Below are 22,415 nucleotides of genomic sequence, written 5' to 3'. Positions count from 1 at the left end.
TTCCTCAGCTCTCAGTGCAGTGTGGTGCAGTGTTCCTCAGCTCTCAGTACAGTGTGGTGCAGTGTTCCTCAGCTCTTCTCAGTGCAGTGTGGTGCAGTGTTCCTCAGCTCTCAGTACAGTGTGGTGCAGTGTTCCTCAGCTCTCAGTACAGTGTGGTGCAGTGTTCCTCAGCTCTCAGTACAGTGTGGTGCAGTGTTCCTCAGCTCTGTCCTTAGGACACACCAGCCAGTAGAACCCAGTATGTCTGCACCAGCGCTTCAGTGTTCTTGGTGGTTTAGTTCTAGTGTGTTGGGAGCAGGGTGGACCCAAAACGTGCAGTCGCTGGTACTGTGAAACTGGATCGGCCTGTGAAGCTGATTTGATGGATAATGTCTTCAGTCCAGTAACACTAAACACTGCCAATACATACTGACAGGTCCTCCCACAGGAAGCACCATCAGGGGTTTCTATTACCTGCTGACTGAGAGGATGTTAGGTCTTTCATTAACAGTCATATACATTTCAAATATCTGGGTGAATATCAATTCATTTTTATTACAATTATTAAAAAAAAACAAACAAAAATCTATTGTTTTTATAGTGAACATACTGTAACACAAATGATTGAAAAAAAACTTATACAAAATTATACAACGCTCAACAAACCCAACAAAACACACCTGCCAATCAAAAACACTTAATATCTATGAAATCTTTAATATGAGAAAAACTCTGAAAGAAAAGCCAACAACCAACTTTCCAACTTTTCTTTGGGTAGGCAGTTTTAACACTTGCTTACTTTCATGTGCTGAACTGATGATCAGAGATAGCAGCCATTCTAAGTCAGCCTCGGTCTACTTAAAGGAGACATATGAAGAGGTTCAATCAGTGCTGGTGTTTGTATATTTGGGTGTCTGGAATGTGACAGTGACATGAGACAGTGAGCTGCCTGCCTATGGATTCAACAAGCCAAGATTTTGCATCCCTTTCTACATCAGGTGGAGGTTCAACACATAGCTTGACAACTACCCATGAGAACTACCCATGAGAACTACCTATGAGAACTACCCATGAGAACTACCTACTTCATCCACACATGCACCAGACCTGCTGTGTTCTGTGGAAGTGGAGATCTGAGCATTGGTGTCAATGTTGTATACAGGTTGGCTACACAGACCTGCACAAATCATTACAGCTCCAAACTCAGAGGAATGAACAGCTGAGTGGATAAAGTTTCTGTTTGACAGCAACATCCCTGCAACAGCTGGTAAAAACCTGCACACCTGTGTTGTTCACTGTTTATCAGCCTGGATCAATGCAAGGCAGGACTGGCAATGAAAAATTCACTAAGACGGATCAATAACTGTACACGGCCAAACTGCATACAAAGGAAATGCAAGTATTTGAAAAATAATAATGTTATGTGTTCCTTTGGTTGGGTGGCACTCGCTGACGCTAACTAGCTGACTATAATCTCACATGGAAACTATGTGTAACTAGTACCATAAGGCTTTAAATAAATTAAAGTAAGACAGCGGACATATTTTGCATTGTAACACATTGCTTGTTCAGTACAGAACTTCAAACAGCAACATACAGGCCGATCGGACCAGCCGCAGGGAAACAAATATCTAGGGCAGATTCACACAGGGCAGATTAAAACAGGGCAGATTAAAACAGGACAAATTCACATAGGGCAGATTCAAACAGGGCAGATTAAAACAGGGCAAAGTAAAACAGGGCAAATTCACATATGGTAGATTCAAACAGGGCAGATTCAAACAGGGCAGAAGAAGCACATTAAAGAACAACCAAATTACACACATATGTACACTACTGTAGAACGTGTGCTGTACAATACTAGTGGAACCAACATACAATATACAATCAGTTGTATTTTTAAAGACATTTCATGGGGTCTTGTGTGAACAAACATGGCTGTTTCTGCCCTCACACTAATGCTCACGTGTGTAGAGCAGAACAGAATCTTTCAGACTGCTCTGACAGGACTGTGTGGAGCGACACGGTCCCTTTATATGGGTACATCTGTTTACCCAACCAGCTCTCCAGTACCACCAGAGTCTGTGTCTCGGCTCCTTGTCTGAACCAAGCAGTACAGGACTGTGAACACCAGGAGGAGTAGTGTAAGGATTGTTCACTGATGATGTTTTCCATTTTGCATCTATGGACTATCAGTGCATCATAACACACTGTTTCACGGTATATTATACTGATATATTAGACTGTAAGAGTGGAGCTATAATGCACAACTGTGGTGGTGAACAGACTCCTTACAGGCACTCCAGAGTGTGGAGCACCTCCTGGAAGACCTACAGGGACAGAGACACAGGGACACAGGGACACACCTCAGCACAATCACAGTCAAACAAGAATGGTAACTAGAGCCTAGGAGAAGGTTCGTGAGAAGATGGGAGAAGGTTGGTTAGAGGGTGTGAGAAGGTTGGTTAGAGGGTGTGAGAAGGTTGGTTAGAGGGTGTGAGAAGGTTGGTTAGAAGGTGTGAGAAGGTTGGTTAGTTGCATCAGCTATAGCAACAGCTGGAGTTGTACACATACAAGGACATGACCTGCTAGAACTCTAAAACAGCTTTTTCAACAGAAATGGTACAAGAACACACAGACAAGAGTCTAACTTGCGTTTTTGAAAATTTCACTTACTTGAAGGTTTGTGAAGAAGTAAGAGAGTGCGATGAAAAGCTTCCTCTCCACCATGCTGTATCTCCAGCAGTGGATAGCTTGACCTGTTTCATGGCAAAGACAGAGGTTGACCTGGGCCACATCTCATTAACCAGAGCACATCTAATGAGATTCTACCATATCTCACAACTGTATCTTGGGTCTCTTGAACTCTTTCCTGTGTGAGCAGTGAATCTGTTTTCATCCAAAATAAGTGAACTGTTATACCAATAAAAGACTGTGTTGGTTTAGAGGTTTCCTTGTTCCATTATCCAGTCCTTCCCAGAGAAAGACAACGCGGGATGATGCTTTGGCCACCTGTTTAGAGCCAATAGCAAGTGTTGTGTACCAAACAACTGACCTGTGCTATAGAGCTAACAGGAGTGATAATCAGCTTCCATAACCCCAGTGGAGTGTGAAAACAAGGATGCCAACTGCCCACACAGAAAAGTCTGACCACAAACATTCCTCCCAGTTTCACCAAGAGATGTGCCAAATCTGCTTGGCATGGCACTTTGTTTTTGTGGGAATAACTGGGAAGAGTAACACTTTTGAACAGACCCAAAATTATGTTTTATGATTTCATATTTCAAGAATGCTTGATATATTAATATATCAAGCTCACTTTTGTTTGATGTTTTGTGATTGCTTTTGGAACTCTGTAGTGCTTTGAGAACTAGAAAAGCATATTACAATTAAACTGTAAAATTATTAGAGAACACATTTACCTAATTAATTCATTAATCTTTTGGTACTAAACAATCCAGTCCAGATAACGCAAAACTGGACTATTACAGAATTCTGAAGTGTTTAGCCTCTTCCCAGTATACAGTAAATGATAAACTGACAAGGTTAGTCCCACTAACCCCAGAAGGGAAGCACAATACCTTGAGCTTTGTGTTGGAATCTCCCTGCCGTATCACCTACGCAGAAGCAGCCCTGCTCAAAGCTGATCTGGTCATACGTGGCCATGTTGGCCAGTACGCTACCACTCACAGGCAGGTACAGAGTGGTTCCATTGGTCTCCCAGCGCTCAGAGTAATACACACCCCTCTGACCCTCAATCATGACAAAACTGCCTGACAGTCAACACAGAAACGAAAAATATATATACATTACTTTAACGGTTTTGGACTATTTTTGTATTGGTTATTTTGCATGTTTGTCACATACTTTTTTTGAGTGTTTCTTTGAAAGAAACTGAACCTAAAGTGTCACATCTATCGCCAACACTTCCATTTGGGTCTGTCCGTTTACGTTTGTTGGGAAAACATTCTGGTGGAGTTTGGGCTGCTCCATGTCCCCATTTCTGCAAAACCGTCTGTCCGTTGGTGGTGGAGACTAGCCCATTGAATTCCATATTCAACTGATGTTAAGGTTATGTAGCATTTATCTAGGACAAAGAGCACAGAACCCCATATGAGCTCTTACACCACCCACATCAATACAGAACCCAATATGAGCTCTTACACCACCCACATCAGTACAGAACCCCATATGAGCTCCTACACCACCCACATCAGTACAGAACCCCATATGTGCTCTTACACCACCCACATCAGTACAGAACCCCATATGAGCTCCTACACCACCCACATCAGTACAGAACCCCATATGAGCTCCTACACCACCCACATCAGTACAGAACCCCATATGAGCTCCTACACCACCCACATCAGTACAGAACCCAATATGAGCTCTTACACCACCCACATCAGTACAGAACCCAATATGAGCTCTTACACCACCCACATCAGTACAGAACCCCATATGAGCTCTTACACCACTCACATCAGTACAGAACCCAATATGAGCTCTTACACCACCCACATCAGTACAGAACCCAATATGAGCTCTTACACCACCCACATCAGTACAGAACCCCATATGAGCTCCTACACCACCCACATCAGTACAGAATCCCATATGAGCTCCTACACCACCCACATCAGTACAGAACCCCATATGAGCTCCTACACCACCCACATCACTACAGAACCACATGAACTCTTACACCACCCACATCAGTACAGAACCCCATATGAGCTCTTACACCACCCACATCAGTACAGAACCCAATATGAGCTCTTACACCACCCACATCAGTACAGAACCCCATATGAGCTCTTACACCACCCACATCACTACAGAACCACATGAGCTCTTACACCACCCACATCAGTACAGAACCCCATATGAGCTCTTACACCACCCACATCACTACAGAACCACATATGAGCTCCTACACCACCCACATCAGTACAGAACCCCATATGAGCTCTTACACCACCCACATCAGTACAGAACCCCATATGAGCTCTTACACCACCCACATCAGTACAGAACCCCATATGAGCTCTTACACCACCCACATCAGTACAGAACCACATATGAGCTCCTACACCACCCACATCAGTACAGAACCCCATATGAGCTCCTACACCACCCACATCAGTACAGAACCCCATATGAGCTCCTACACCACCCACATCAGTACAGAACCCCATATGAGCTCCTACACCACCCACATCAGTACAGAACCCCATATGAGCTCCTACACCACCCACATCAGTACAGAACCCCATATGAGCTCTTACACCACCCACATCAGTACAGAACCACATATGAGCTCCTACACCACCCACATCAGTACAGAACCCCATATGAGCTCTTACACCACTCACATCAGTACAGAACCCAATATGAGCTCTTACACCACCCACAGAGCTCCTACACCACCCACATCAGTACAGAACCCCATATGAGCTCTTACACCACCCACATCAGTACAGAACCCCATATGAGCTCTTACACCACCCACATCAGTACAGAACCCCATATGAGCTCCTACATGCTTTGGCTAAGTCAGCTAATGTTAGCTGTCGTTACCTCCGCAGCTAGTTAAGGCTTTAGTTTTCCTTCACACAGCGATGCATTAATGTTTTTATCACTAGTGTGTATATATATAAACCAGCACCAGCACGTTGGATAATAACGTTGAATTTATGTGACGGGAATTCGCGCGTTTCCCAAACAAAACTAAACCGTGATGACACTCATTCCTTTATTATTGCCTGAATAAAATGTTTAGATATCATGTTTAATGTAATGTCATTGTTTACTGTGTTGGTAAGTGTGGGCATTTATTTCGCAACTGATGTCATTATATTAGTAATTAATACATTACAGAAATATATGTTTATTCCAATGCTCATTTTACATCAGGCAGAAGCCTACGGGCCTAAAAGAGGGGTCCTACTGACGCGTCTGCGTGCTCACGTGTTCGGCGCTGCTGTGGTTGTGCCGTGTTCGAGGTCATTACAGTTTAAACATGTTTAAGTTAGAGGGGCTCGGTCCAAAGACGGACCCGGAGGAGATGAAGAGGAAAATGCGAGAGGATGTTATATCGTCCGTCCGCAACTTCGTGATATACGTGGCGCTGCTCCGAGTCAGTAGGTATCCGGTGTCGGTGGACCCGGACGGGTCGGGTCATAACACCGGCCACAGAGCCCAGAACCGGCCGCTCCGGTTAGGGTGGAGTTAGTGGGTCAAACGTGGGTTGGATGTGCACTAAAGCTTGTTCACTGAATTGTCGTTTCAGCACCGTACGTTTTGAAGAAGTTGGACAGCATATGAGTCTGAACACCACCTGAACATCTCCTGAACATCACCTGCACAGACGCCAGCGTCCTGTCCTGCAGCCTCAGTCCGAACCCACCCCAGCTGTCATTTTACCTTTTCATTTCCTGGGTGCTGAACTGAATGTTGCTTTAGTTAAATGGAAGATTTATACTGGCTTTGTCGATTTGGTCTGCGAGGGAATGTGTCAGTACAGATCTTATGGACCACACTGTGTCACTCACAGGCTAAGAAATTAATTCCACATGTGTTAAAACTGTCCATCACAAGAAATGTATTTAATAAAGTCAGTCATGCGTAGATACTATGATACAAGCTTTTTTAATGTGCCTGTGATATGCTTTTTGATAACAAATCTCAAAAGAAGTAGCATTGCTCAATTTGTAGAGGTTATACAGATTCACTCATTTTAGTATTCATACCTTTATATAATACAGATTCTTATTTCTGCAATCCTACTAAGCTCCATTTGGGACACATTTTATTTAGGGATGTGTAAACTCTAAATGTAGTACAGTGAAATCCAGAAAAATGAGCCGTATGACTGTTCTGAAGTTTCATGAGACTGGTGGCAGTAAAGCCTGTTTGAGCATTTTAGCTGGTGGATGAAGTTGTATTTAATACCTGAATTTTCACCTATAAAATCTGTCACACAGGCAACAAATGATTCAACGTGGATTAGGCCCAGATCTCATTTATAGAATCATATTGTGGGTGCTTATTATATAATTTGCATGTTTATTTTTAAAGGGTATTTCATCTCATTTTGTTGTTTAAATTGTGAACCTGTCTACACAAGTCCACAGAAATAGTAAGATTGGCATTTCTATATTGTAAACTCTCATAGTAATTATATGTTGTAAAATTCTGAATTCTATTACTGCAGTTCAATAAGCAACTTACCATAGGAATAAGAAGACTGGACTTATTTAGTTCCTTTATTTCCTTTTAAACCTGTAATGGCATTTCAAGTTATTTTAAAGATATTATATTACTGGAGTGTAAATACAGGTTAAAGTCTGGAGTGCAGACGTCGATAGAGTAAGTGTTGAATGTTTGGCATCAGTTCAAGACTAGAGGAGACATGTTTTTCAAAGGCTTAACAGTTTAGCACCATTAAAGTACATTTTCACCCGTCTGTCTCTGGCTACTGTAGTGATGCATTAGAGGCTCCTGCTTCTAAACCAGCAGATGCCGAGTTTGCTGTGCACCTGCTGTCCTGCTTCTGTGCTCCCACAACGATGATCTGAGAGTGTAGAACCACGGAAACACAGTGTGAAGATGTGAAAACCAGACATTTTGGATTCAATTTAAAGAATTTAACCAACGCATCAAACCTACAGTGACAACAGATCATGACAGTTATACCCTCTGCTGTATTGCAACCTACAGAATTAGCTATATGCAAGATAATTTAATCTAATCATTTTAATGTGTACATTCTTAAGGATCAAGTAGGGTAGTGCTTGTGAAGCATATCATGTAAATCGGTGTGTTCACGAGGCTGGAGGAGTGTTGCCGTTCCAATCAGGCACCACTAGGGGGCACTAGAGCTTCAGCTCGCTGGGCATAGCGTCTCCGCTCAGGCCAGCCAGCAGGTTGTTGACGGACAGCTTCACCATGGTACCACGGGTGGAGTAGGTGGCGCTGCCGATGTGTGGGAGAACCACTGCTCAAGAATGAGACAGGACGTGAGACACAGCATCTTGTTACTTCACAGTTTCCTCTTTTAAAGGTTCATTAAGGGTCCATCAACCCTTAATTATAATTTAGTGTTTTTGTTAATACATTTTTTTATAGATCAGAATAATTCTCACCACAGTTTGTAAGGGTCAGTAGTGGGTGGTCAGTGGGTAGAGGCTCTGGAGTGGTCACATCAAGTCCTGCTGCAGCAATCTGACCAGTAGAGAGGGCTTCAAACAGGTCCTCTTGATTTACAACAGCCCCTCTGTGGGAAGGCAGACGCACACAAACGCCACCCCCAAACATGAACCATCTGCAGTCAGCACAAATCTATGGGAGCCAAAAACACATATGGACACTGTGCAGTGTGGCATAGATTCACATTTTCACTACCTGCTGGTGTTGATGAAGACTGCAGTTTTCTTCATCATGCTGAAAAAGGTTTTGTCGCACAGTGCACGAGTGTCAGGGTTGAGCGCACAAGACACAACCACAAAGTCACTCTCTCGCAGCAGTGTGTCTAACGGCACTGGAGAGGAAGAGACAAGCACCACGTCACTCACACAGCAGGAGTGCTCACGTACCCAGTACCCTCCAGATCTGCTGCTCACGCTCTTCCTTTTTACATTCTAATTACGTTTGTTTAATCTCTCTCTCGTACCGACACTCTTCACCCTCTCACCCTCTCACTCTTCACCCTCTCACTCTCTAATCCTCTCCCTCTCACCCTCTCACTCTTCACCCTTTCACCCTCTCACCATATTCTCCATCCACCTCCTGTGCCTGCGGTTTGGGCTGTCGTCCAGTGTAAAGTAACCTCCTCACCCCGAAGGGCTTGAGCCTCTGTGCGATAGCAAGGCCTGCAAAGAAACATCTCCTAGTGAAGCATCACATAGAACTTTTATAGTCTCCTCAAGGTCTGCAGGTTAGATTGTTCATCGGAGCATTGAAGGCCGTGTGTAGTCCGTGCGGTCTGAATGATGAAGCTGACTTTGACTTGGCAGTGTGTGTGTGTGTGTGTGTGTGCAGTACCTATGCGTCCCAGGCCGATCACCCCCACCGTACTGCCAGACAGGCTGTACCCACACAGCCAGAGGGGCTTCCAACTACTCCAGCCACCACTGGGACACAAGGCCAGAGACACAGGCAGCATTTGGGGAGGTTCCCTCTAATGCAGAGTGGCACAACAACACGCACTCCTCACCAGTGAGTGTGGGACTGACCTTTTGACCTCCTGAATGCCCTCGGGCAGGCGTCGAGCAGTAGCCAACAGCAGCGCTACGGTCAGTTCAGCGGTGGCGTCCGTCAGAACATCAGGAGTGTATCCCACACGTATCCCTCTGTGCAGGGGGCGGTCGACACTGTATTAGTTACGTGTGTGTGGCTTCCACCGCTGGCCACCGTGAGGAGCCAGTGCTGGGTGGGTCTCGTCTCTCGGCTCTCTTGCGGTGTCCGGTGTCGACATTCTTGCAGCATTAACGTTCACCACAAGCTCAGTCTGTCACACTAATGAACGTTTCCTTACCGCTTCTGTATCTCGTCGATGGCAAGATGATCGAATCCCACAGACAGAGTGCTGATCACTTTCAGCTGCGGCCCTGGACGACACAACATACCTGCAGCTAACTTCTCATGCACTACATCATAACTGTAACAGAGGATGTTACTAGTGGCAGCTCGGCGTTTCGCTACCAGGCTTCTGTCTGATTGGTCAAGAAAACCATCACTCATTTATATGCACATATATGCACGAACCTAGTTGTACAGCAGAGTCCACTGTGGCTAGCAATGACAACACTGACGAGCCTAGCAATCTTTCATAGTGCTTTGTTCCGACCATGACCATGGCAACCAGACCATCCTCTGTTTCAGCAAAGGTCACGTACATTAGAACTTCATTATAGCACAAGTGACAGAAACTTTCTACTCAACGTCACAGTTTGGAGATTTCTTCAGCCCTCAGTGTACCTGGAATATATGAGCAGGTACTGGGAACTCTAGATCGGGTGAAGCTCAGGTGTGTTGAGTGGGATTAGGGTTAGGGTCGTCACCTGTATGTGTGTGAGTGTGTGTGTGTGTGTGTGTGTGGGGGGGGGGGGGGGGGGGGGGGCTGAGAGTCTCCACATTAGATACTCAGAAAAAGTAATCTACATATATATATATATAATGCAATTTTCCCCTTCAATACAGGCAAGTGCATTAGTCCACCGAGCATCTGACTGGTGGTATTAAAGGGGTTGCCAGTCTTGGACAGTAAACTCCTCACCACCCAGACAGGCAGGCACGTTTCTGGACAGCAGTCTGTCCTGTCCTGCCACAGAAAGAGAGACTGAAGCCACACAATGTGAGGCCTTCTGGCAGTCATGCGATTCTTGGATTTCAAATGAGGAAGCACAGTGTAGCGTGTCAGTGCGCCTGTGTAATCTCCTATTCCTCTTCCCTTCCATTAAAGATATATTAAAGGTCACATCACCGTGCCCACAAGTCCTTAGCACATCAATCAGACACTGCACGACGCCAGAATCAGAACCGGAGTCGAAGTCCATACCGGCCGCGTCCAGCACCTCCGTGTCGATTCGGTCCGACAGCATACAGAAGAGTCCGTGAGCGCCCTGCACCCTCTTGAGGAGCTCGGACCGAGGTACCGGTTCGTCTGAGTCCCACACCGACACGTCACATCTGAACCACAGACACAGGCGTGCACGAGCGTGTTTAGATGGCGGCCGCGCGCATAACAGAACCAGGTTCGTTATCTTAATGCAACATCTCCTCCGGTACACAAACGCGTCAAGAGGGAAACACACACATGCAGTTTTGTAATGTCTAGTAACACTCGGTGCACATGGTAAAACACCATCCTAGCAGGTTGCACAACGAACTTCTGCTTTAACCTTACAAGGTCGCGCAAAAGTATTCGGACAAGCAGGTTGACGTTGAACTTTATTCCTGCGAGGGCAGGAGACCCATATGGTGGTCAGAACCGAACCGTACGAGGCACAATCACTGGACTGCCAGGTCTGCAAAGTTTTAAACCACCTCCACCACACTGAGGCGATGTTTAATGGCATGTACAGGGCTCTCACACACACACACACACACACACACACACACACACACACACACACACACACACACACACACACACACACAGGACGTACATTCCTGCATTAGTGAGCACGTCCAGTCCCTCCTGCGGTATTCGTCTGGTCACCAACACCTTCATCAGCTCTTTGGTACTCATGCTCGAATAAAGGTGTCTAATGTCTCCTAACGTATTCACAATAAGGCGAAGGTGTCTCGCCCAGCAGTCCGAACCAGTCTGCACTTTACGGCGGTGCTGGAACAGGAAGGTTGGGCCCTGTTGCGCATGCGCATATGTTAATGCTAAAAGTTTTCATGGAAATAAGCAGGAGGCGATTAGACTACATTATATAAGACTACTATATATATTACTATATTATATATTATATGAGATTATATGAGACTATATTATATGAGACTATATTATATGTGACTATATTATATGAGACTATATTATATTAGACTATATTACATGAGGCTATATTATATGAGACTATATTATATAAGACTATATTACATGAGGCTATATTATATGAGACTATATTATATTAGACTATAAGCAAAGCTGTCTGGACAAGTACACACCAATTCTACAATATACATATAGGATTAGTACGGTACTCCAAATAAACCCAGACGTCTACCTACATTAATATTATATTTGATTTACATCACAGGACCATAAGAATATTGTCAAAGCTACGAATAAACAATAAACGCTATTAGCTATTTTTATTTTCTATGAAACAGAGGCTATATCGGGGTTTTGGTGAAGGTATAGGCTATCAGAGTTAGTGCAGGTTCTGGTGTGGTTGAGCCCGTCTCTAATAATTCATCCCGGGTCAGAACCACCCTGCATGGTGTTCCACGGTGCTGCAGGTTTACGTGTCACCACACACACGGTACTCCGGTGAAGAACTGGGCCCTTTAATGGACACATCTCTCCTGGTCCGCCTCTTCCTTCTTAGGACATGTTCACTTCTCTCAGTGTGTCTCTTCCTGGTTCCGCTGAACACACTCCGCTAGATCACACCGAGACGGGAGGTTCGTGAGCGGAACATCGCCAGAGGAGATCTTGGACAGAAAGAAGAGGTGTGTTTGTGTGTTTTGTGCCATGATCTCCATGTCAGGTAAGCGCAGCCGTGTCGGGTTTATTCGGTTCTGTTCTGGCGTGACCAGAACTGCAGCGATGCGACAGAGACGCGCTGCAGGAACATTAGTTCATATAAAGGTGTGTGGGTTTTATCAGCGAACCCGTCCGAGACCCCAGACCTCTTAGACCGGCATTACACGGTCGTATTATTGGTGGTTCTGGTACAAGAGTGTTGTCAGCTGGTGTTGGACCAGTTTCGCTTTGTGTCACACGCCTTACGTTGTGTTTTATTGAACTAAACGGTTCTTTAGTGGAGGCATGCAGTGAGTCGGGGCGGGTTTGAGGAGGAGTGTGTGTGTGTGTGTGTGTGTGTGTGTGTGTGTGTGTGTGTGGTGTGTGCGGTAAACGTGTGGTATGTAGTCACGTTCTCCGTGTTCGGTGTGCGGAATCTTTCCCCCTCACTGCTGAGCGGAGAGTCGCGGAGATCTATTACGTTATCCTTTCTGCCATCTAGTTTAACCCCTAGATGGACTGATAGAGAAACCTGGCAGGACCCTCGTTTATGAGAGGATGTAGTCAGGATGTAGTCTACCGCCTGAAGTGCTCCAACTGGTCTGATCAGTAGCAATATCCAAACAAATCCTCTTATTACTGCGCCTTCCGCGGTGGTAACCAACACGATCGTGTTATGTAATGTGCCTCTTGCTGTGCTCATCGTTTCATCCATGTCCCCATATACCTGCGCAGGTGTGGTGGGGTTTTCCTGAGACTGACCACACCCTGAGCCTCGCACCTGGGAGCTGAGCTGAGCGTACGCGTGTAGGGGTCCAGCCCAGTGCAGGGTTCGTCCGATGGCTCTGCTCACTCTACACAGATCACCGTCGGCCACCACGCCGGTGAGTCTGTCAGCGGTGGCAAACCGCTCACGTATTACCCACTTAAACTGTTGGCCCGCGGCACCGGTCTAGTCTGGTGAGAGCACGTGATGGAAGTGTTGATAAAGCAGTGTCATTAGTACTAAGGTCATCCTGACACAGGTTGAGCCTGTCTGTGAGTGTGTGGATACACCAGCACCATGGCGTGCCTACAGAACACACACTCGTCCTCACGTCTACACGTCCAGCCCTTTCTTCACCGTTCTTTCCCTTTCTTTGATTTTCTCTTATAAATGTAATTTTGTGTTATCTCTCCAGTGTGTGTCTGCTTCCCAACACCTCGCTGTCTTCACACTAATCTGTTTTCTCCAAGACTTGTGTTTATTTTCTCTGCATGTGATTTGATGGCCTCTTTATACAGAGTTGACTTATGTCTGTGTGTGTGTGTGTGTGTGTGTGTGTGTGTGTGTGTGTGTGTGTGTGTGTGTGTGTCGTATTGATGCATGAACAGGGTCAGGGAAGACCCTTTGCACATGTTTATGAAATATCAAGTATGTCCAGAATGTGAGGCAGTGGTTGGTGTTGGACGTAGTGCATGTATGGTGTTGGTTTGTCTTCATGTTGCCCTCTCCCCTCTCTCTCTCTCTCTCTCTCTCTCTCTGTTCCTCTGTCTGGACATGTCAGTTGCGTAACAGGTAATGTTACTGTCTCCAGTTTCTCATTCTCTCTTCTTCTCTCCCTCTGTCATTCTTCCTGTTCTACACAATCTTCTTCCAAACAAGCTTCCTCATCATCACATTTAAATGACCTTCGTCAGCACAAAATAGAACTGGGACTCTGGGCAAAATTGTGCATACCCCCCCCCCCCCAGCTTTACCCCACCCCACCCCCACCCCCCCCAGCTTTACCCCCACCCTCTCTCTCAGATCTAGATAAAGATAGAGCACTCATGTCCTGGCTTGCTGTGTTAGCCAACGCTTCAGGCTCCTTTATGTTACTGTGTTATGTGTTTAACAGTCATCATTCTACAGCATTATCCAGCTGCATCTCTTCTGAGTAACTTTTACATTTTTCTTCAAGGATGAATGCGTTCCAAGAAGAGGGAGGCTTCAGAAGAGGTAAACAAGTTTTTCATGTGTACATTTAGGAATGTGAAGTGTATACAAAATATGGGAATGCGCCCCCTGCTGTTGACGTACAGTAGAACAGAGGACTGTTGTGCTGCACAGTTTCACCCTCTCTTCCTCTTCCTCTTGCAAGTGGTAGACCGATTTAGATGCCCATGAGAAACTGTTCAGCTTAGAAATGCAGCTGTGAACACACCGTTCAGGGCTGGACTCTCAGCATTTACGCTTCTAGCACGTTTGCAAACGTCACTATTTAAAAAGTATTTCTTTAAATAGTGTATTTTCCTCCATTTGCATAATGGAAGAAGCAGCTCATGTGATTTGTGTTGTGACCTGAGTATCATCTGCAACTCGCTCTCTCTTTTCACACACACTCGCTCACTCTCTCTCTCTCTCGTTCTCTTTCTCACACTCTCGCACTCTCTCTGTCTTTAAACAGGGAAAGTTTTGCCCTTGTCAAAGGGGCGGTTCTTCTGCTAGAGGAAGGCGCGAGGTTGGGCATACATGAAGAAGCCACGCCCCCTCCCCACCCAGATGTGGGGGGTGTGGAGTCCGGCACTCAGCACAGGCACTTACACGCCATGGTTTCCTTGCTCAGGCCAGAGGACACCATCAAACTGGTGAGATGTCTGTGCACACGTCAGTGTAGTGCTGATATTACACCTGCTGACGTGGTTCCCACCACATAACGTGACTGTACTGAGTGTCTGTGTCTCACAGGCTGTGCGGCTGGAGTCTGTGAGCTCGGTCAGACTGAGGTATCTGCTCATCGTCACCACAGCCAGTCACAAGCAGGAGAGCCTCCTTCTGGGCATGGACTTCCCACATGTGAGCAGGTCCGCAAACGTCTTACAGAAAACACAGAAAATGCTTGTTTCCTTTCTGTCAAATAAATAATGAAGAAACCGTACACATGTATCACCCCTCCTCTCACTCCTCCACCCCCCCCTCACTCCTCTAATCACCCCTCTATCCTCCCAGTGATCACTGCACAATTGGCCTTGTCCTGCCCATTTGGAGTGACACCCAAGTGTATCTGGATGGTGATGGGTGAGTGTGTGAGCCACGACTCGAACATCTCTGGAGACTCGATGGCAGTAGAGAGGACAGGAATGAAGAACCTTATTCAAACCTGTGTGGCGTGACCTCTCAGAAATGCAACAGAGTAATGCTGCTTTTAACGCATACCTGGCCCACGTGCTGGTTCTTATATGAAGTCAGACATTTTTACTGGTCATAAGAACTAGCACTAGAACATCAGATATTCAGCTGCTGTAACGACACACACCCAACAGTTATTCCCACATTTCACACACCCAGACACACAGTTGTCACAAATGTTTAGCCTGACGTGATTCTGATGCCTGTCTGATTAAATGTAAGAAGAATATTTAACGTACTGTTTTTAAATACTACCTACATGATCTCCCTGTCAGGGGCTTCAGTGTAACATCTGCAGAAGTCACAAGGATATTCAAACCTGTGTCCATTCAGACCATGTGGTGAGTTCACAGACCGCACTGTTCTGAAGCGTGCGAGTCACCAATGTAGAGCTGCTCCTGGCTCAGTTGGTTCCCCATGGAGGTTGTTCGCCTCAGATTAGCTCGGAGTCATTTGTGAATGTGTGTGTGTGTGTGTGTGTGTGTCTGTGGTTTTATCAGTATTCACTGCTGTGAGTTTGAGCTCTATATGTGCTTGTGCCACCAGAGCTGCCAGAACTCTCTGTCTTTACACGTTTGTCACTGCTCTAATATTAGTATCAACATGTGTGTGCTACTTTGTTCTTAATAATCACTGCTCCATGTGTGTGTGTGTGTGTGTGTGTGTGTGTGTGTGTGTGTGTGTGTGTGTGTGTGTGTGTGTGTGCGGTAAGGTCAGTGCTTCAGGCTCTGCATGGCTGTTGTGAGCGGGCGGTGTGCGGTGCTGTGATCCCGGGCTGCGGTCTGGACTGGGCCCAACACTACCAGCACCACGTGGAGTCGGACCAGCAGTGTCTGAACGAGTGGAGGGCCATGACGGGCCTGGAGTCGGTGCGTAAAGACAGCAAGGGCAGCTCCACCGAGCGAGAGGCTGTGGAGAAGGAAATCAAAGCTCAGCTCCGAGACATCATGAGGTCTGAAGACCTGGAGAACATCACCTCCAAACAGGTAGGGGGAGATAGAGAGCATAGATGGAGAAGGCAGAAATACAGAGAGCAAGACTTAAAAAGCCAGGGAACATATTGTAAAACATAAAATGTGATTTTATAAAAAAGTGCATTAAACATTCAGCAAAATAAAAAAATCATTAAAATCACAATCGTATAACCATAGGTGTCTGTATGAACCTACTGATGAGGATTTTTAAATAATTCTGAATTTCCCACATAAGCACCTTGTTCACAGGCGCTGATGGAATGGAAGTATTTTAGGTGAATGAGTGAATGGTGGAATTGTTACTAATTCATCAGAAGAGTGAAACATCTGATGAAATAGGTCATTTAGTGAAAGATATTCACAGGACTCACTGTTCGTATGTACATAGTGAGCTCAGATGATCAACCTAAATGGAATGAAACAGATTCTGTTCTTCCCTGGGGCTTTATGGGGAAAGGCATTATCGTAAACACCATACGTGTAGTATTTAGTATTATACTATCTTATGTGGCCTTTTTGTTAGTATGTACTATTGGTGCATGAGAAGTGTGTGTGTGTGTGTGTGTGTGTGTGTAGGTTCGATCTTCTCTGGAGACTAGGATTGGCATAGACATGAAGAATTACAAGGAATATATTGATAATGAGATGATGGTCACCATGGCGCAGATGGACAAACCATCCAAAATCCTGGATTACCTTTATCTGGTGAGAGCAACCCAGTACACACACCTCACACACACACCTCAAATGCCCCCCCCCCCCCCCCACCCACCCCACACACACCTCACATGTCCCCCACACACCTCACACACACACACCTCACATGTCCCCCACACACCTCACACACACACACACACACATTTACATTTACATTTATGGCATTTGGCAGACGCCCTTATCCAGTGCGACTTACATTTTTATCTCATTTTTATACAAGTGAGCAATTGAGGGTTAAGGGCCTTGCTCAGGGGCACCTCAGTTATGGCCTCAGGTCTGAGGATCGAACCCACGACCCTCCGGTCACAAGACCAGTTCCTTAACCACCAGGCCATGACTGCCCACACACACACACCTCTCACACGTCCCCCACACACCTCACATGTCCTGTGTTCACTGTTCCACGCTCATGTTTCCACACTGCTGATGTGCTGATGTATTTGACAGGGTTCAGAGTGGAATGCAGCTAACTTTGATGAGCTTCACAAAAACAAGTGGGTCAATCTTCATTACTGCTGATTCTGTTTATCCTCCATATTTACTGAAGGTGGAGCTGCATTCCGATTGGACGTACTGTAATATGCCGCTATGAACAATTAATGTGTTTGTTATATTGCAGTGTGGGCTACATCCTAAACGTCACCATGGAGATCGATAATTTTTACCCAGAATCCTTCACTTACATGAACGTGCGAGTGTATGATGTGGAAGCTACAGACCTCCTCTCACACTGGAACAATACGTACATGTTTATCAATGACGCAAGGCAAGAACTCGACGTTTATGAATTCATGTGTGTTCCCGAACGTCACACGAAACGTTTGAATGTCGTGTGATGTTGAAGCGGAGTACAGTTGTGAAAGTGGGAGTGATGTAAATGTTGAGGGTGCACTGCTGCCCCCTAGAGGCGCTCATCAGCGTGTGATCTTGTCTTGTGCGGGCGATGCAGGAAGCGGGGTCAGGCTGTTCTGGTGCACTGTAAGATGGGCGTGTCTCGCTCCGCCTCCACGGTGATGGCGTTTCTGATGAAGCAGCAGGGATGGGGATTAGACCACGCCCTCAACTACGTCAGAGAGCGCCGGCCAATCGTACAGCCCAATGACGGCTTCCTCAGACAGCTGCAGACATACAGCGGGATTCTGAGTGCCAGGTCAGACAGTACTGAATCAAATCATGAATCAAGTAATGATTTAAAGTAAGGAATCAAGTACTCACAGTAATGACTCAAGATCGACTTGGTGCTAAAGTGCATTTTGTGCATTTTTGATTCTAGCCTGTTACAAAAGACGATTCTTGCCTATATCTACTGCATGCTTTAAGTATTGTCTTCAGTAAGATCCAAACACTGTCGATGTTCTCACACATAAGATTAGAATGTGAGTGTTTGGCAGTGCGGCTGAAGTGGCTATACTGTAGTTCACAGGGTCAGACTGCAGACCGTAGGTCATCACGGGGTCAGACTGCAGACCGTAGGTCATCACAGGGTCAGACTGCAGACCGTAGGTCATCACAGGGTCAGACTGCAGACCGCAGGTCATCACAGTACAGCCAGTGATATCTCATGGATGTCCTTTATGCTTTGCAGTAAGCAACGCCACAGCGACCTCTGGAGGCGAAAGTCCAAATCAGAAAGCCAGCAGACACCAGCCACAATGCCTGAGCAGGGGGCAGGGAGTGAAGGAGAGGATGAAGAACAAGAAGAGGAAGAGGACGAGAGCCCAGAGGAGGAAGAGAGCTATGAGGAAGAAGCCAGAGATGTAAAGATCAGTGCACACAGAGCCCATCATGACTCTGATTGGTTAAATACTCTGATTGGTTAAAGACTCTGGTCCATTACATTCCTTTAGCTTCCCTTGTGTGTTCCCTCTGTCTGTCTCAGGTGTTTGAGGACACGGTGGCTAACAGTGTGCCTGACACTGCAGGGGGAGTCGTACCAAGCCCTGTAATTACTGTTCAGGACAGTGACAAGGTCTGAATCGTCCATTACGCACTATATTACTTTGTGAGGTGATGCTTCTTAAACATACTGGTTTTGTTTGTCTAAATTTTAAATGTTAAAGTTTCTCCCCCATATATATCTCTCTCTCTCCCTTCATCTCTCTCTCACTCTAGCAGGTGACTCCAAGCCCCAGCAGGAGTGGTAGGATGGATCTGTTTTCTCTCATGCAGTCTATACAGTTGGATGATGAAGACAGACTGAGTGACTTGGAGGTATCCGTAATAAATGCCTTACACTGGGAAGGGCAAGGGAGGGCAAACATGTCAAACCTTTTAACGTTAAATTCCTATGGTGGGTGGTTCATTTGTAGTACAGCAACACACTCAGAAAACAATTCTTATTGGTGCAGAACGCTGCCACCCAGAGGCTATCACCTGCACAGCGGAGGCGGAGTCACAAACGGAGAGCCCTCACTCACCAGAAAGCTAATGTGGACTGCTCTCCAGATCCAAGTAGCCAATCACAGAACAGAAACCAGGATAAGGCCGAGCCCTTGACTTCTCAAGAGGAGACGCCACAGGATGAAGACGGGGCCAGTGGCTAAGACAGGAAAGGAGAGCTAGGATAACAACAACACCGAGGGAATACAAGGAGGAAAGAGTACTGACATTTACCTTGCAAATTGTATCATGTCGTTGGAGAAAAGTATAGTAAATTAATCCCTTACGCACACACACCAGATGTCCATACCTTCTTTAGACACACTGCACATGACCCCATCATGTCTGCAACACAGAGCAGACACAGGGAGATTCCTCACAGGTCCCAATACACAACACCCCTCAGTCCACAGACACACACACAAACTACAATGCAGGGTTGCCGTGGGACTTCCTGTCAAATGATGGTGGGAGACTTGTCTTCAGGCGCCAGATGTCACTCAGTGCCTTTCTGTGAACCTCTTCACTTCTCCACGTGCGGTAACCCTGAGTCACAACAGCCACCTCACTGACTTCAGGACAGTATTAGACGTTCAGTCATCACGAATGAGTTAACTATGAGCTGAGGGCCTGGCCCTGTATTAGTACTGAACAATATTATTATTATTATTTGTTAATATTATTGCTTTTTCTGCAAACCTTTAAATTTTCTGTAGTTTTAAGTCCCTTTATTCTATGCAACGGGCCTTCTACTCTTACACTGTAGCTGGTTTTATGTGTTTTCTTTGACTGTGACGCGTCATGCTGACTCTCCTGGTGTGAAAACTGCAGTTAATCTTTTTGAGATAGTATGATGTGATGACATTAACAGGAATCTTTCATACTACTGTGCCCTAATGGTTCTAAATTTCAGAACATTCTTCAGTACTTTTTTGTACGTTTCCCTGTCAGTGAGCTTTAAGCTTGCGTGTATTGAAGATTTTTAACTTGCATGGTGAACAAATTCTGAGAACACGTCTGGGCGACGGTCCAGAATAAAGGAACATCAGTGACTTGAATCTCTCCGAATGTGCCACGATTCAAACACTCACTGGATGAAACGCCTCCACTGCTCTGTGACGGCACAAGTCACTCTGCCCAATTCTACAGTCTCAGTGCCTTCAGTTTAAGAGACTGGACCAAAATGGCACATATGATGTTTTAATATATGCTAGTATGGATGAGGCTGTGAGCGTATGATCAGTGTTTTTGATAATGTGCATGTCTGATTTTATGATGAAGAATGTCACTTGGGTATTTGTGTGTGTCAGTACAGTATTCTGCTGTGTACTGATGAGTGTGCAGAGAAGCAGGTTTATTAGACAGGATTAATGCCTCACTGGCCAGTGTAATCAGTGGTTACACCAGATTGTTATACCAAAGTAAACCTGTTCAGCATTTAATGTCTTCACTGCTTGATATGTTCTTTAATCATGAAAATGGCTTGTTTAAAATATATAAAATATACTGTATGCTGAGGTAGAAAATGCCTGTTGGATTTTTAAATAGGTGCACATCCAAATTTACATAATGCAAAAAAGAAAAAAGTGCCATTTGTGACCTCCACCCATCCATCCACTCATCCATCCATCCATGATGCTGTTCTGATGACTCTTTTAGACTGCGCACCTTCTGGAAGAGGTCATGTGATTTTGTTTTATTTATCTTCCATCATGGAATTTTTTCTCTTCAACTATGTTTTTTTTAATCTGTGATGCACCTGTTTTTTCTTGCTGTACAAAGTAAAAATAAATATAAGAATTTATCAAATCAGTAAATTATTAAATGTGATGTTTCTTTCTGAATATTAAAGTGTGCTTAATTTTTACTCCAAATTGTATCACTGGGTCTTTCTGATTCTTTGAATTTAGGATTTTAGGGGGGAATCAATATACTAGGTATCTCTTCCTCCATACGTCAAAAAATAACTTGTGGCATCCCCCAAGGATCAATTCTTGGGCCGTTACTATTCAACCTATATATGCTTGTTACCACACATCATTAATAAACATGGTATTAGTTATCATCAACATGCAGATGACACTCAACTTTATATTTCGCTAAAGCCCTAAAATCAATTTGCTCACTGTTTGACTGCATAGATGATATACAGACATGGATGTCTGACAATTTTCTGCAGTTAAATAAACAGAAGACAGAGGTTCTTGTTCTTGGCAGTGATTCACAAAGGAATGATGTCCAGACTTATTTAAATCAAATGAATCTGAATGCCAGACAATGTGTTAAGAACCTGGGCGTCACCTTTGATAATGAGCTCAGCTTCAAATCACATATCATGACTACATGCAAGACAGCTTACTTTCACCTTCGAAACATCACTAAAGTCCGAGATATGCTCTCTCCTGCTGACAGTGAAAAACTTGTCCATGCATTTATCACACCAAGGCTAGATTATTGTAACGCTGTTCTATCTGCTCTTCCAAAGAGCTCTATTTCGCACCTACAGCGAGTTCAGAACGCGGCTGCAAGAGTTCTGACCCGCAGGAGAAAGAGAGATCATATTACACCTGTCAGCTTTAGAATAGATTTTAAGGTTCTAGTTATGGTTTTTAAATGTCTTCATGGTCTTGCCCCTCTACCTCAGTGAAATGATGGTTAGATATGTTCCAGTCAGGTCTCTCAGGTCTTCAAATAGTAATCCACTGGTGATTCCTAAAAGCCGATTAAAGATTGGCGAGGGTGCTTTTAGCCACTATGGCCCAAAGCTCTGGAATTCTCTTCCTGAAGAGCTCAGAGGCATTTCATCCCTGCATAGTTTTAAGAACAGTCTCAAAACACTCCTGTTTAGAGCTGCTTTTAGTTCGAAACTCTCAATCTTATTTACTTTATTACATTATGTTGTCTATTATTTTCTAAATCTAATTATCTTAATAGTTTTATCTTATTTACTTTACTTTTTTATTATATCTTATTTACTTTACTTTTTTACTTTTTAATAATAAATAATAATAAT

General features: G+C 45.0%; 4 protein-coding genes across 7 annotated transcripts; 2 read left to right on the top strand and 2 right to left on the bottom strand.

Annotated features, from left to right (window-relative positions):
* Positions 1 to 584: 584 nt before the first annotated feature.
* Positions 585 to 5,729, bottom strand: LOC143526546 (uncharacterized). Of its 2 annotated transcripts, XM_077021014.1 has the most exons (6): positions 5,563 to 5,729; positions 3,847 to 4,066; positions 3,561 to 3,752; positions 2,656 to 2,738; positions 2,275 to 2,309; positions 585 to 2,100 (listed from the first exon to the last, which is right to left on the bottom strand). In XM_077021014.1, exons 2-6 carry the CDS (start codon positions 4,031 to 4,033, stop codon positions 1,935 to 1,937), a joined length of 663 nt encoding a protein of 220 aa, XP_076877129.1. In that variant the 5' UTR covers positions 4,034 to 4,066; positions 5,563 to 5,729; the 3' UTR covers positions 585 to 1,934. The 2 variants fall into 2 exon arrangements, with proteins under 2 accessions (XP_076877129.1, XP_076877130.1); XM_077021015.1 differs by having other exon boundaries at positions 586 to 2,309.
* Positions 5,730 to 5,919: 190 nt separating this feature from the next.
* tomm5 (translocase of outer mitochondrial membrane 5 homolog (yeast)) lies at positions 5,920 to 6,612 on the top strand. Its single transcript, XM_077021013.1, has 2 exons — positions 5,920 to 6,125; positions 6,275 to 6,612. The coding sequence occupies exons 1-2, from the start codon at positions 6,005 to 6,007 to the stop codon at positions 6,307 to 6,309; spliced, it is 156 nt and encodes a 51-aa protein (XP_076877128.1). The 5' UTR covers positions 5,920 to 6,004; the 3' UTR covers positions 6,310 to 6,612.
* A 624-nt stretch (positions 6,613 to 7,236) lies between these two features.
* On the bottom strand, positions 7,237 to 11,353 carry grhpra (glyoxylate reductase/hydroxypyruvate reductase a). Its single transcript, XM_077021012.1, has 9 exons — positions 11,154 to 11,353; positions 10,544 to 10,674; positions 9,521 to 9,593; positions 9,219 to 9,335; positions 9,028 to 9,116; positions 8,754 to 8,855; positions 8,389 to 8,524; positions 8,130 to 8,260; positions 7,237 to 7,981 (listed from the first exon to the last, which is right to left on the bottom strand). Exons 1-9 carry the CDS (start codon positions 11,234 to 11,236, stop codon positions 7,860 to 7,862), a joined length of 984 nt encoding a protein of 327 aa, XP_076877127.1. The 5' UTR covers positions 11,237 to 11,353; the 3' UTR covers positions 7,237 to 7,859.
* LOC143526542 (protein phosphatase Slingshot homolog 3) lies at positions 10,485 to 21,281 on the top strand. Of its 3 annotated transcripts, none has more exons than XM_077021011.1 (17): positions 10,485 to 10,636; positions 12,045 to 12,168; positions 12,917 to 13,065; positions 14,125 to 14,162; positions 14,611 to 14,791; positions 14,892 to 15,007; positions 15,153 to 15,221; positions 15,608 to 15,673; positions 16,045 to 16,318; positions 16,883 to 17,011; positions 17,471 to 17,517; positions 17,643 to 17,789; positions 17,973 to 18,173; positions 18,609 to 18,780; positions 18,903 to 18,992; positions 19,139 to 19,234; positions 19,372 to 21,281. In XM_077021011.1, exons 3-17 carry the CDS (start codon positions 13,021 to 13,023, stop codon positions 19,564 to 19,566), a joined length of 1,866 nt encoding a protein of 621 aa, XP_076877126.1. In that variant the 5' UTR covers positions 10,485 to 10,636; positions 12,045 to 12,168; positions 12,917 to 13,020; the 3' UTR covers positions 19,567 to 21,281. The 3 variants fall into 3 exon arrangements, with proteins under 3 accessions (XP_076877126.1, XP_076877124.1, XP_076877125.1); XM_077021009.1 differs by having other exon boundaries at positions 10,486 to 10,636; positions 19,136 to 19,234; XM_077021010.1 differs by having other exon boundaries at positions 10,486 to 10,636; positions 12,045 to 12,206; positions 19,136 to 19,234.
* The last annotated feature ends 1,134 nt before the right edge of the window (positions 21,282 to 22,415 follow it).

The sequence above is a fragment of the Brachyhypopomus gauderio genome, chromosome 11, assembly GCF_052324685.1.
Source record: "Brachyhypopomus gauderio isolate BG-103 chromosome 11, BGAUD_0.2, whole genome shotgun sequence".
NCBI lineage: Eukaryota > Metazoa > Chordata > Actinopteri > Gymnotiformes > Hypopomidae > Brachyhypopomus > Brachyhypopomus gauderio.
The sequence above is the reverse complement of the archived record's forward strand: the minus strand, read 5'-3'. Positions and strand labels throughout refer to the sequence as shown.